General features: G+C 54.9%; 1 protein-coding gene across 2 annotated transcripts; it reads right to left on the bottom strand.

The window, feature by feature from the left end:
• Positions 1-2,589: 2,589 nt before the first annotated feature.
• Pgf (placental growth factor) lies at positions 2,590-12,974 on the bottom strand. 2 transcript variants are annotated; one of them, XM_075947469.1, is made up of 7 exons: positions 12,581-12,974; positions 11,418-11,457; positions 7,331-7,527; positions 7,026-7,102; positions 5,284-5,313; positions 5,124-5,187; positions 2,590-3,383 (listed from the first exon to the last, which is right to left on the bottom strand). In XM_075947469.1, exons 1-6 carry the CDS (start codon positions 12,644-12,646, stop codon positions 5,136-5,138), a joined length of 462 nt encoding a protein of 153 aa, XP_075803584.1. In that variant the 5' UTR covers positions 12,647-12,974; the 3' UTR covers positions 2,590-3,383; positions 5,124-5,135. The 2 variants fall into 2 exon arrangements, with proteins under 2 accessions (XP_075803584.1, XP_075803585.1); XM_075947470.1 differs by lacking the exon at positions 2,590-3,383 and having other exon boundaries at positions 5,120-5,183; positions 12,581-12,784.
• Between the last annotated feature and the right edge of the window lie 243 nt (positions 12,975-13,217).

The raw sequence follows: 13,217 nt of genomic DNA, 5'->3' as shown, positions 1-13,217 counted from the left end.
CGAAGGGGGAACCGAAGGGTCACCTCCAGCAGAGCAGTGTGGAGGCCATCTCTAATGTTCCACCGCTGCATTTTGGAGAGGCAAAACTCTTCCCTCCTTCCTTACTGCCTTCTTTCCTTCCTTCTGTTTAATTTTGTCAGAATCTTATTGTGTAGCTCAGGCTGACCTTGAACTCTTGACTCTTCTGCCTCAGTTTCCAGAGTACAGGAATTACAGAATTCTACCGCCAGCCCACCTTCAACTATAGATTTTTAATTTTTTATTGTTGTTGTTGTTATTAGTGTGTGTGTGTATGTGTGCATGACGTGTGTATATGTGTGTACGGCACGTGCCACAGCACACATGTAGAGGTCACAAGACCAACTTGCGGAGTTAGTAATTTCTCTCTTTCTACCCTCTTGTGGGATCCAAGGATTGAACTCAGGCCACAGAGTTTTTAAGATAAGCACCTTTATCTGACAAGCTAGCCCCTCTTAACTATGTCCCCCTCTCTGCTCCTCAGCTCCATCCATCCATCCATCCATCCATCCATCCATCCATCCATCCATCCATGTGTACGAGTGTTTTATCTGTGTATATGTCTGAGTCCCACATGGGTGTCTGGTCCCTGAAAAGACCAGAAGGATGGTGTCGGATTCCCTGGAACTACAGAACTGATGGTTGTTAGCTGTCATGTGTGGTGCTGGGAATGAAACCCAAGTCCTCTGGGAAAGCAGCTGTGCTCTTAACCACTGAACCATCTCACCTCTCCCCTCAAGTTTAACTCTTGCTGAGTTAATTAGGCCAGTGTTTTTGATCCGGGCCTAAAGTTTTTTGTATTAGAATTTTGGGTGCTTGAGAGCCCCCTTTTCCTTAGCTTTGAGCCCACAACTGAAATGACAACCTGCAGCCTCTAACACACAACTCTCCGTGGAATGAGAGCCAAGGGCAAAGGGCACACGTGCGCCGTTCCCCACAGTGCCCCAGAACGTCTGACTGAGTGGTATTCCACCAAAGAGTGACAAGCCCATTACATGGGTCCCTGAGGACCCAGATGACTTGAGAGGACCGTCGGCTTGCTCAAATGCACCCACCATGATGTTCCTTTTCTTACTGATCCTGCAGTGAACAGCCCGGCCAGGGACAAGGGTTTCTTCCTCTAACCCAGGAACTGACCTGGTCTCTGTCTAGGTTACTGCAGAGGTCGCTGGCCTGAATGGGAGATGAAAACCTTGGAGATACTACAGGGTGGGGTTGGGGTCCTCAGGGCCCAGCCAGAGGCCTGAATGAGGGAGGGGTGCTTTCTTCAGAGAACCCAGCCAGCGACGTTGTCTTCCCACAGCTGCAGATGAAGAGAGAAGCAAGCCATTTCTTTAGCTGAGTCCCCCGGGGCCAGCCCACACCCTCTCTGATCCCTCGCCAGGAACACATGCTGACCGGACTGCCGGACAGTCCTCCAGGGCTCCAAGCTTCTGTGAACAGACAGAGCCTGCTGGACCCTGCTCACTTTCGTGACCTTCAAACAAAGCAGCACTTCTCAACCTGTGGGTCGTGACCACCAAACAACACCTATTTCCCAAGGCCTTAGGAACTGAGACACCGCTCGGTAGCAAAATTAGTTAGGAAGTAGCAACAAAAATAATTGCATGGTTGGGAGGCTGTGTGTCACCATGACATGAGGAACCATATTAAAAGGTCTTAGTATTAGGAAGCGAGAGAACCAGCGCCCTATAAGTAGGCCCCTTTCTGTTCCCCTGAGCCCCTGTGTGTTTCAGCCTCAAGAGATAAAGTAGGGCTCTCCAATCAGCACACACAGTTCAAAAGGTGCTCACACAACACTTCCTCATGCGTCAGGAGCGGCTGAGTGTCTGTTAGAAAGTGGTTTGGACTCGAAGAAATACAAGTTTTTCTTTTTTTATTTATTTATTTTTTTTAAGGGAGGAAAGTGAAGGAAGTTGGGAGGCAAAAGGAAGAAGGTGGCAGCCGATCCAGGCATCCAGGGCCCAAGTAGTGAGGGGACATTGTGCTTCAGCAAACCTAGGACAGGGTAGCCCTCCTGAGGTCTGAGGACATGGGGAGACCCACTTATAGGCTATCCAGAGTGTGGGTTCCAGGCTGGGTATAAGGTGGCCTTGGGTTGGGAAAATGGGGTTTAGAGGAGCCTGGAGCCAAACCTCTCCCCAACTTTTAGAGGTGGAACTGTATGTTTGGGGATGGGCGAGCCCCGGGGGTAGTCCTGAAATAATCTATCTGGGGACAGTCTCTGAAGACCATCCAGGGCCATCAAGACAGTAGCAAAGCTCCTTTATCATGTGTCAAAGCAGAGAAGTCCAGCCAAGAGTAATGGCAGAGACACGCAGTGTCCCCTGGCAAGCCTGGAGTAAGGCTGACCGCTGACTCTCAGCCCATCATCCATCCTGCCTTCTCAGGCCTCGGTTTCCCCAGCTGTGAAAGGGGAAACATATATGATACTATCCATGGTGGCATGCCCCCTCCCAACCTGAGAAGGCTCTCTGAGATGAGTTAGCGAGGCTCGGAGCCACCATGCTGGTCTCTGCCTCCCCACAGCCCTCCCCTCTCTGCTCTAGAAGACACACAGCTTGACAGGTTGGTTTCAGACGAGAATGCTTTATTCAAGAGAATCTGGCTTGGCAGTTAGACAGTTCCAGCAGAGACACCCGGTGAGCTGCAAGGGCCCTCCAGGAACCTGCTTGCTAGCCGTAACACTAGGACACATGCCCCTGATTTGCAGCGATGAAAGTCCTTGGGCAATTATCCCCCTTGCAGCCTGCCCTCTGTCCAGTTCCAGGCCACTCTGCCTATGTCCCAGAGAGGGGGCAGGGTGGGTGCTTTGCAAAGGATGAAGAGTGAACTTCTAGGCTGAAAGGCAAAGCCCACAGGCAGGCTCTGTTCTCCAGAGCTGAATGTCTTGTCCTGGTCTCCAGGGTAAACAGTTGATTGCAGCAGGAGGAGGACATGTCTTCAATGCAGCCATGGCCAGAGCTGCTGTCCGGGTGGAGCTGGGGACCAGGGTAGGTACTGGGCCTTCTCTTTCCTTCTCCATTTCCCTGGAGAACCAGAGCCTCAGGGGCCTGGCTTGCCCCTTGTGAGGCCAAGTCCATGTCTTGCGTCTTCCCAAGCCGAAGCTCCCACGGAACCGTGGCTGGCTTCTTTCCTTCTCTCACGTTCTGTTTAAGGCACTGAATTCCTGAGGGTCCTGTCCTTCCATGCTCCTTATCTTGGCGGGAGCAAGTCATTCAGCAGGGTCGAGTTGGCTAATAAATAGAGGGGGGTAGGTACCAGCAGGGAGGGATTTGGGAGGGGGACGGTAATAAATATATGAGCCGGGTGTAGGGTCTCTCCTCTGAGGGGCTGGTCAGCTCCGGGGAACAGCACCACCAAACCTGCCAGAGACCAAACACAGACAAGTCAGGGAGATCAGGACACTGTGGAGGACGAGGCCCCCTCCCATAGAGGAGGGCGGGTGCAGAGGACAAGGAGCAGCAAGCACCCTGGGAACGCTGCTCACACCCAGGCCAGCAAGCAGTTAGCACCCTTGCCAAGCACTGTCTCCCTTTTCAGGACACCTCACAGGGATGTTACCTGCTCACAAATGAGGGGCGAAGGTTCAGAGAGTTTAAGAAACTTGCCTAAGGCCACACAACTGTTCGGTGACAGAGACACTTGAAGCCAATCTGGCATCATGCAACAGTGTCTCTGGTTACTCAATCTTCAGACAAACGTTCCAAAGACTGAGAACCGGTGACAGTGGTTTCGTTGTCTGCTTTTTGTTTGTTGGTTTTTTGAGACAGGGTGTCTCTGTCCTGCAACAAGCTCTTGTAGCCCAGGCTGGCCTCAAACTTGCAGAGATCCGCCTTCCTCTGCCTCCCGAGTGCTCGGATTAAAGGCGTACTCCACCACCGCCCGGCCTGTTTGTATTCTTTTACTATATGTTCTGTGGCACTGAGGATTCTTTCACACGATGGGCAAGCTCCTTACCATCCCGCTACATCCCCACCCCCCAAAACAGGTGTTTTTTGTTTTTGTTTTGTAAGAACTGAGTTTTCAGCCTTCTTGGATATTCCGTTTTAACTTTGTGTGAGGAGGTGCCCGAGACCTGTCCTCGCTACAGCCTCCCTGCACCCTTCCCCCTTACGGAAAGCTAGATCCTCTAAACCCAACTGTTTGTTAGTATGATTTTAAAAGTAAAAAAGAGAGAGAGAGAGAGAAAGAGAGAGAGAGAGAGAGAAATTGCAGTGGCGCATGTCTGTAAACCCAGCCCCCCTGGGAGGCTGAGGCAGGAAGATTGCTGAAAGTTTAAAGCCAACGTGGGCTACATAGCATACCATTTAAAATAACCCTGCATATGTTAATGGCCAATCTAAAATTAAGCAAGAGGCACGTGAGGTTTTGATGGTCTCGTTGGGAAAATACCTGAACGAGACGCCCGGGAACCCACGTCTGAGAAATGGCCGGGTGGCACTTGATATGTGTGTGTGTGTGTGTGTGTGTGTGTGTGTGTGTGAGAGAGAGAGAGAGAGAGAGAGAGAGAGAGAGAGAGAGAGAGAGAGAGAGAGATATGCAACTCCCGCTAGCTTGGGGGGAGTCCCTGCCCTGCTCTTCCTCTTCCAGCTACACTGTTGACTGGCACTACCTTCTGCTACCCCGAGGTGCGAAGCCAAGATGGTCAAGGAACAGAGAAGAGAGAAGAAGGAAGGGACCCAAAGACAGAGACACTGACCAGGGGACCCGACAGGGGGGTATTGCGCTTTCCCCAGGGCTGCCCAGAAGTGGCCAGCTGTGGAGCAGAAGGCAAACACTGGAAGAGTGTGGCTGTCACCCACGTGTCTGGCACACAGCAGTGCTTGGCAGAGGCCTGTAGACTAGCCCAATGCTTGCTGTGATGCCAGCCCCATCCTTTTACAAGGAAAGTGATTGTTTTAAGGCCATGCAGAGATAAGGGGCAAGAACTAAGGTCCCTTGATGCACCTTGGTCCTTAAAAAACATGAATTCCCTGTTCTTACCTCGAGATCTCATTTGAGCTTTTGCCTCACCCACCCCTGACCATTGGCCCTTGCTGCCGGGGCCGCCCCCGCCCCTTAGACCCCGTCTTTCTGCCAGCCCTGAGCCCCAGCACACTCACAGGTGGGGTTCCTCAGTCTGTGGGTTTCTGCTTCTCTCTCTTCCTCTTTCCCTTGATCTTCTTCCTGCAACAAGCCAAACATCAGCACAACATAGCTGGAGCTTCTCAACTAGGACAGAAGCTGGCAGGTCCCACAACTGCTCCAAGCCAGTACGCTTACCTTTCTGACTTCGTCTTCTCTAGAAAAGGCCTAGGGAAACAGAAAGAGACAAGGAGAGAAGAGTAAGTGGGCGCTTCCCAGTTTTCCTAAGTGGCGGTAACGCGGTCGTGCCAGCGCCACTAGGGGGCAGCACGGGAGCTGGTGAAGAACCGGCGGCAGAGGTCCCAGTGCTTGGGCTCCTGCCCTACCTAGGTCCTGGCAACCTCCAGAGAGGCCGGAGTTCCCCCTGGGGGCTCTTCATCACATGTTTCTGCTCGCCCTAGCCTCTTGGCATCAAATCTCAGATTCTTCCTTAGCTACTATACTTTCTCTGTTCACTTTCCCCTTTTTCTTTCCAGGGTGCATTCTGGGAGTTCCCTCAAGGAGAGTAAATGATGGACAAGACTGGACGACAGGGCAATGGTGGCGGCCAGCTAAGGCTGCTCTCCTGGGCTCAAGCGTCTCCCCAACCCCCACCCCACCGTGGCAACAGCAGGGAGTCACCAGGCATGTCCCAGCTCTGCCTTCTGGGGCCGTGGCTGTTGGCCCAGCAGTGAGAAGAAAGGTGTCCCTGTTGCCTGGCCTGATGGAAGGGGATAACTTCAGTATTTCCCAGGGACAGTGTTGAGGACGGGAGGGGCAGCAGGGGCCCTGAGTGTGTGCTGTCCTGGGCTGGCCCATTTTCCCCAGTCACACCTTGTCCTAAGAGTGGCGGGGGAGAACAAAGCTGATGGAGAAGGTGAAGGCCGAGCGGTGGGCGGCTCATGACTGAGCTATTGTTACGTCACTTGAAGTGAACAGGTTGAATCAAGGCCCCCAATATTGGCATAGTGGAGAGAGCCTGGAGCCAGGGCTCAAGTTCAAAGCAGGCAGCTAGAGTCCTGGGATTAGGCAGGGCCAGGCGGCGTAGCTAGTACTAGAGCTATGGAGAAATGGTGACTGCCAGGAAAGGCAGCGGGGAAAATGCAGTTGCAGGAATGAGACAGGCCAAGTCTAATCCTAGATCCCCCTTCCGTGCTCACAAGGCAGGGAACTGCATGGAGCCTGATTTTCCTCCTCTGCATGCTCGAAGGAGCTGGCCACAAGGGCATGAATCTCTTCTATCTTGCTCGCCACTGTATCCCAAGCACCACGGCCAGTGTATGGCCCACAGTGGGTACTGGATAAACATGTGTGAGGAGTGATTGCCCTCCCCTTCTTTCAGCTCCAGACTGGGCCCCCACACCCCTAATCGGGTGCCCTTGGCCATGGCAAAGAGCAGCATCTAACTATCTCATTCTTTCTGAACTTAGATGGCATGGCAGGCTGTGAGCTGCAACCTTAAAGACAACGCTGTATCTCCATTTTCTTGTCCCTTCCCTTCTCTGAGGGTTTTGTTTTGCCCTCTTCTTGGCACGGTTTACTCCCTCCAGTGGGCAGGCAGCCCGTTCCAGAATCAAGTACAGGCTTGTGATGTCTTTGCACCCATTCCTGAGGCCTGTGGCAGGTGCTGCTCATCTCAGAGGGTGGAGGTGTGACATGCATGGGAGGGGGGACCCTGGCAGTCTTCCCTTCCTACTGTGACATCTTAGCAGCTGAGCGGGTGGCTGAGGCCAGCTCCTCAGGTTTGGGAGGGTGTCTGAGAAAACGGAAAGGGGTCTGTCGGGGACCACTTGCAGCAGGGGAGGCAGCCCCTCTTCTGCCCCAGGGGCCTTCAGAGGATTTGCTGAGGCTTAGCATTTGCTAGGTGCGCAGTGTGTCCCTGCTGTCCACCCGTGACCTACCTGCATTCACAGAGCACATCCTGAGAGAATGTCATCTCCGCGTAGGAAGCATCGCCAGTGGTGGGGATCTTCAAGATCTGTGGGAGGGGAGAGATGAGAACCAGTGAGGAGCCTGTGAGGGGCTCAGAGCCTAGATGGACAGACCCTGTGCTGGCAGTGAGGGACACTGGCTTGGAAACTTGGTTCCTATTGTAGGGCCTTGACCTACCTCTGTCCCTCTCTGGGTAATTTCTAGAGAGTCCGCGGGCTTCGGGATATGGTGTGGGCTATGGCAGATGGTGGCGGGTCAGGAAGAGCTTCCCTACCTGCATGGTGATACTGGCTGTCTTTAGCGGCACACAGTGCAGACTCTCGTCCCCGCAGCAGCCAGAACAGCGAGACAGGAGGACGCAGGATGGGCTGAATATGTATGCTACCTCATCAGGGTACTCATCGATGATATCTACCAGCTTCTCTATTGGTCGACAGTAGCTGCGGCCCCACACTTCATTGAAGGGCACCACTGTAGGGAGACAGAAGGCCAGATCAGGTTAGCAGGGACCTGTTCCTTGATGCCCCAGATGTGGCTCCTGGGTTCAGCTCCCACAAAGTTCACCTCTCCCAAGAAGCCCCTGGACCTATGTGGGGTCCCTCTGCTCTGGACTATTGCCACCATCACTCTGGGGTCCCTGCTGATCCTTTAGCTCTCTTTGGGGCTTAAATTTCAATAGAGCAGAATCTTTGAAGGTCCCAAGTTCTCCTTGTGTTTTTCTTTCTGGTTCCAAGTCTTCCTTGGAGCTTCGAGAACTATGCCCTGGGTCTCTCTCCAGCCTGACCTGGTGCTTCCTGAGCCTCGAGGAACTCCTGAAGACAGTCCTCCTACCAGGAACGGCTAGCCTTCCCTTGCCCTCTGTCCCCACCCCATCACAGCCCCCTCGTGTCCTGCTCTACTTGGCATCACTCCTCTGTAGCCGAGAGCATGCCTAACCACGTGATCCAGCCTCCGGCCCGTGTGGCCCCACCACCCTTTACAGGAGCTAGGACATATCAGTATTGACCCCCAGCTTTGAATCTTACCCTGCATGGACCAAGGGAGACCATGTGCCTGTACCCAGCCCCCACTCCTCCCTGAAGCCTTCCTTCTCTAGGCACTCTGCGAAGAGCGGTGCTCTGCGAGGCGCGGTGCTCCACCAGGGAGCAAAGCTTGGGTCCCCAGCTCACATCCTTCCCACCATCACTGGTGGTTCTTATCTCCCCTGGAGCCAAAACGAGGCTCTGGGAAGGCAGGAGCTGACCCCCGGGTAAACACAGGCTCAGTGACTCCTGACTGATGAGGTGACAGTTCACAGAGGATCACCAGGAACATTCCCGACCCCTGCAATGTCCTGGTGGTGATGGTGGTATCTCTGGGGGGACTGATCTGGAATCCCTCCAAAGATGCTCTTCCTTTAAGGGGTAGCCTGGTACCAGGGCTCCAACACAGGCTCTCAGAGAACAGCCAAAGCCAGACCATCTGGCTCCAGGCCCTATACTTGGCTGTATGACCTTGGGGAGGTCACTTAGCCATTCTAGGTATATCAGTTTCCTGGGCTTGGGAGTGAGAAGCAGCCTGGGAATAGATGGTTGCTAAGGTCACGTAGGCCCTGACAGACTGTCTGGGTTTGGTGCCCTGGTGTACAGTCCTGGTCAGCCTTGAGACCAGGCCTGGATCAGCCTGCTCCACTTCTGACGACCATCCTCTCAACTCATGGGAGACTTGGGACCAGGGTCACCCACAAGTTGGCCTTGACAGAGAGCAGTGGCCTTCCCCAGCAGACCCTCGCTTCTGTGGTGCTTCCTAGGGGCAGAGGGGGCCAAAGTCCATCCCACAGATCCAGCGAGGATATGTGCCTCTAGGAAGGAAAATAAACTTCAGACATAGCAGAGACCCTCAGCAAAGGCTACAAGCTGGTGGAAAACACCCAAGAGCCTCTTCCACATGGAGCTGGCAGGGCTGCTGGGGCAGTCACCAAGGCAATAAACCGTTCTTATCTAGGCATCTGGTGTCCCGTCTCCTACGCTGCTCTTTGAAGGAACTTGGGCTAGACCAAGGCCTGGAGGGGGATGTGGGGACCCTCTACTTTTCCAGGCTGTTGGACCCTCTCCCTGGACCCAAGTGGGGAAACGAGGCCTCTTTCCTCACAGGCAGCCTCCGAGTCCAGGGAAAGCCTGCCTTTGTACAATGGGTCAGAGGCCACCTTCCCTTCGCCAGAGTCGTGAGCTTCGTGTTTAGTCTAAAGCCCTCTTGAGCACCACGCCACTCCGAACATTTAATCTCTGCGTGGAAACGTAAATAAGGGAGAGAAGCAGTTGGCGGCACAAAAAGCTCGGCCACCAGGGAGGGACAGCGGCAAAGGGGGCCTAGCTCCCTTACTGCTCACACAAATGCGTAATCCACATCCTATCATGTAAACATTTTGGGTTCCAGGACCCCCAAATCCCGAGGCCTGTTTCTTACTGGCCTAGAAAGGCCCAGAGAGTTGAGCGGAGGCCTGGTTTACCTAAGCACAGACATCAGCTCCTCCCAGATGTGCGACTGCCCCCTCAGGAAAAGGTTGGGTTTCATTGCTGCGAAGAGCATTCCCACTAACCCCAAACCTGTTCTGGGTAGGAAGTGGGTAGTGACAGGACTGGGAGGGCTCCTCCTGTCAGGACTGGGCCCAGAACAGGCTCCTCAGCTACCTGTCCAGCCCTGTGAGTGAGCAGCCATCTGTCCCCAGCGGCATACTACCCAGGATGGAAGAACTCCAAGAAGAACCCTGTTCAGTCCGGACGGCAAGCTTCTGGAAAGGTCTGCAGTAGCCACTGGCCTCCCGCCGGAGCCTAGCTGGTGTCCTCTGGCAAGGCACCCTGCCAGCCTGCCACAAGGGCCACTTCTCCTCACGCCTGCTCAGCTCCTGCCCAGCTGGGAGGCCTGGGGCTGAGCGAGCTGGTTCTATCGGCTACGCTGAAGAGTGCCTGGAGCTTTGCCTGATCCCTGGGGCCTCTCTGAGCCTCAGATTCTTCATCTGTGAAACACTGGTACCTTCCTACTGCATAGCTGATGGTCAAGCCAAGTAACAGGACACGCCCATCCCTGGGACCCAGAAGAACAGGGGTGGAAATCAGCGGCTGTGACTGCACCCACCGAGCTGCCTCTGACTCTAGTGTTAGCGGGAGGGGATAGTGATGTCAGACTTTAACAGCTGGTGCTTCCTTGGTCACAATACAGGCCCCCTTGCTGGTTAGGATTACAGGTGAGCTGGCCTACACTCCGAATCTATACCTCCAAACCTTCTCCTTGGGGTCCTCGGAAGTATATACACTCTTGTCTCTTCCAAGGACTCAGAATCTTACAGCCTTGGGAAAAGTTTTTAATATCAAGTATTTATCTAATTCACAGATGAGGAGACAGAGGCTGAGACATCTTTGAAAGCTGGTGCCTGATCTACATACTAAAACTATCAATAAGGGATATGATCTTGGGGCGAGAGAGGCGGCCCTCCTCGACCCCCAGAGAGCACGATACATCGCCAATGTCAGAGAGCTCAGAAAATGGGCAAGTCTGTGGAGCTGAAGGAGTTCCTTCTCTCAACCATTCAGTGGCCCAGGCTTCAGGTGTGAGGCGGGGGAAGATGAGGCTCCCATGGGGCTGGTGAAGAGACAAGTGGGCAGGCCAGCAGAGGGTCTTCCCAGCCTGAGACAGCAGTTCAGCTATTATCCGTGTAAGTCAGGACAACCCTACAAGCACATCCCTTCTCCCATGGTGCTGTGGGAAGCCTCAGCCATGGCATGTGGCCATCCTCCGGGTCTCAGAGAGGCAGGAAGGGAGAAAGGAGGAAGGACCTGGCATGAGCTCCCTGCCTCCTGCATGTGCGTCTCTTTGGCAAAAGTCCTACTGCCCTTTGAAGATTATGTCTTGACACAACCCAGGGCAGAGAGTGAGAGGGCCAGGGAGGGTGTGACACAGGCCGTCTGTTTGTAATCACTGGAAAGGCCTGGTCAGAGCCACACAGGACTCCTCGTCCTGACTAAGCCCCTTGACTGCTTGCCTACTCCATTCAGCTCCCAAACTCCAGCCTGGTCTCTGGCACTCAGCACCAACCCTGTCCACTAAGACTCCATCTGCACCCTGACAGCATGCTGGGCAGGGGCTCTGAGCCAGCTGGATGCACCCTGGCTATCCTGCCCTGCTTCTGTGTGCTTGGTGACCCTAAACCATGACCACACCTCTCTAGGTTGCTGGGTCACGAGAGGTGGACTTCAGCTTGCAGACCCTCCCCAGCTTACTACTGGCCTGCGACCACCCTTCAGACCAATTCCTTCTCTGCTGGGGCTCGCTCGTTAGGAAAGAAGAGAGGGGCTCAGCTTGCACAGCTGGCCTGGCTGGCTTACCTTCCACTTCTCTTGAGTTGTTCCCAGCAGACAGGGTCCCCTGTGGTGGACACAAAGGGGCAGCTATGAGGAAGGAGCATCTCTGTGAATCCCCCCTGAGCTCCTCCCCATCCTCCGCACACACTCCACTCTGTCTCAGAGCTGCCTCTTGTTTCTTGCTGCTAAAAACCACCTGATGCTCTGGCCTCAGTTTCCTCATTTGGAAAAGGGGAGGAGACTAGAGGGTTTTGGAGGCTTCTCGTGTTCCAAAGAGCTTATAATCTTGTGGGGTCTCTCCTTTACCCAGCCCCCAGGCCAGCCCTGCTGGGCCTTCTACAGCCCGCCTTGGCTGGGTGCCAGAGCCCAGGGGGAGGTGATCAGCTGGTGGGAACTCAGGGGCTGGAGCAGGCGGCGCCATGAGCTGGTGTTGCCTGCCAGTAACGTTACACCTCAGGCTAACACTGCAGCAAGCAGGCTGATGGCCTGGCTGCTCAGCTAGAGGACTGCACACCCCATGCACCGCTGGGCTGGGGCTGAGGAGTCCTAGGGCAAGTGGGCAGTGCAGCAGGAAGGGAATGCATTGGCTTTGTCAGGATTTTGCTGCCCAGTCTGGCTCCCAGCCAGACTCACCCAGCTCCTGGGAAAAGGGCCCTGCTCACTTCCCCAGGCCCTGCACTCAGGACCTGCTGCCACCCACCAGGAGAAAAGGGCATGGCAGGATCCCTTGTCATATCTGAAGCCCACCCAAGATCCCGCGGCTCAACTGGAGCACTGGTGGGGGAAGGGCCCCATCTCCCCACCGCAAGCTTCTTTAGCTGGTTTCTTCCCCCACTAGGCCAGGTCAGAGGTCCTGGGGGCGCCTGGTTGGTCATGGGGCCTCAACCCTGACCACAAGGCCAGAGAACTGACTGGGATTAGCGGAGTGATGCTTTTAGCAAAGCCAAATGGGCTCTAGGGGCCAGACAGGAAACCTCCCTCATTCCCTACGGCTTCCCTGCCCCCACCAAGACAGCCCCCCAATCTTTGGGGACTGCCCAGCCAGAGGTCTCCTCCCTGAGGTCCAGACCACCCCCTGGGAAAAACGTGGATATCTCAGCAGGAGCTGCTCTCCAAAGTGGGTCTGTAATTTCAGACCGTAGCCCCCGTTGCTACGGCTGGGACGAGAAGGTCAAGAGAAGCCTTACCTGGGAATGTACAGTCAATCCAGCCAGGACTTGCAAGAAGCAAGTGAACAGCTTCATGGCCAGCATCTTCTCAGACGTCTAGAGTCAGGGTTCTTCAAGGAACAATCACCATGCTCTTCCCCTTGGGAGAGACGCTGATACGGGAGGAGAGCTGAGTAAGGGGCTGAGTATCCCACTCACTGCAGTCCTGGGTCAGTTTGAGCATCCACTGGAAGTCGGGGAAGTCCTGAGATCACAGGTAAGGCTGTGGCTGAGGAAACTGGTGGGGAGTTGGCGCGGCCAGTCGGATGACTGTGAAAGGGTCCTAGGCGTCCGGTGACCCTAGCTCCTCTCGTGGCTGAGCAGAAGTCTGAAGATGCAGTTTCCTGCTCAGACTGCAGCTCCGCTACGAACTGAAGCTAGTCCGCCGCTGGTTTTCAAGGCTGTACAAGGGGCGTGGCTGTAGCCTGCCCCGCCCACTGAGCCCCGAAGCCCCAGGAGTGGCGGCCCTGGAGCGCTTGAGAGGGTTGGCGGTGAGACCTGTGTGCGCGTGACCCCGCAGGCAGGGCGTGGAAGGGGCGCTGCCCTCGGAGTTCGCCAGGCCCCTCCGAGCCTGGCGCTAGCTTGCTCCGGAATCAGCCCGCCGCGACGGCCAGGG

The sequence above is a fragment of the Microtus pennsylvanicus genome, chromosome 14, assembly GCF_037038515.1.
Source record: "Microtus pennsylvanicus isolate mMicPen1 chromosome 14, mMicPen1.hap1, whole genome shotgun sequence".
Classification (NCBI taxonomy): domain Eukaryota; kingdom Metazoa; phylum Chordata; class Mammalia; order Rodentia; family Cricetidae; genus Microtus; species Microtus pennsylvanicus.
The sequence above is the reverse complement of the archived record's forward strand: the minus strand, read 5'-3'. Positions and strand labels throughout refer to the sequence as shown.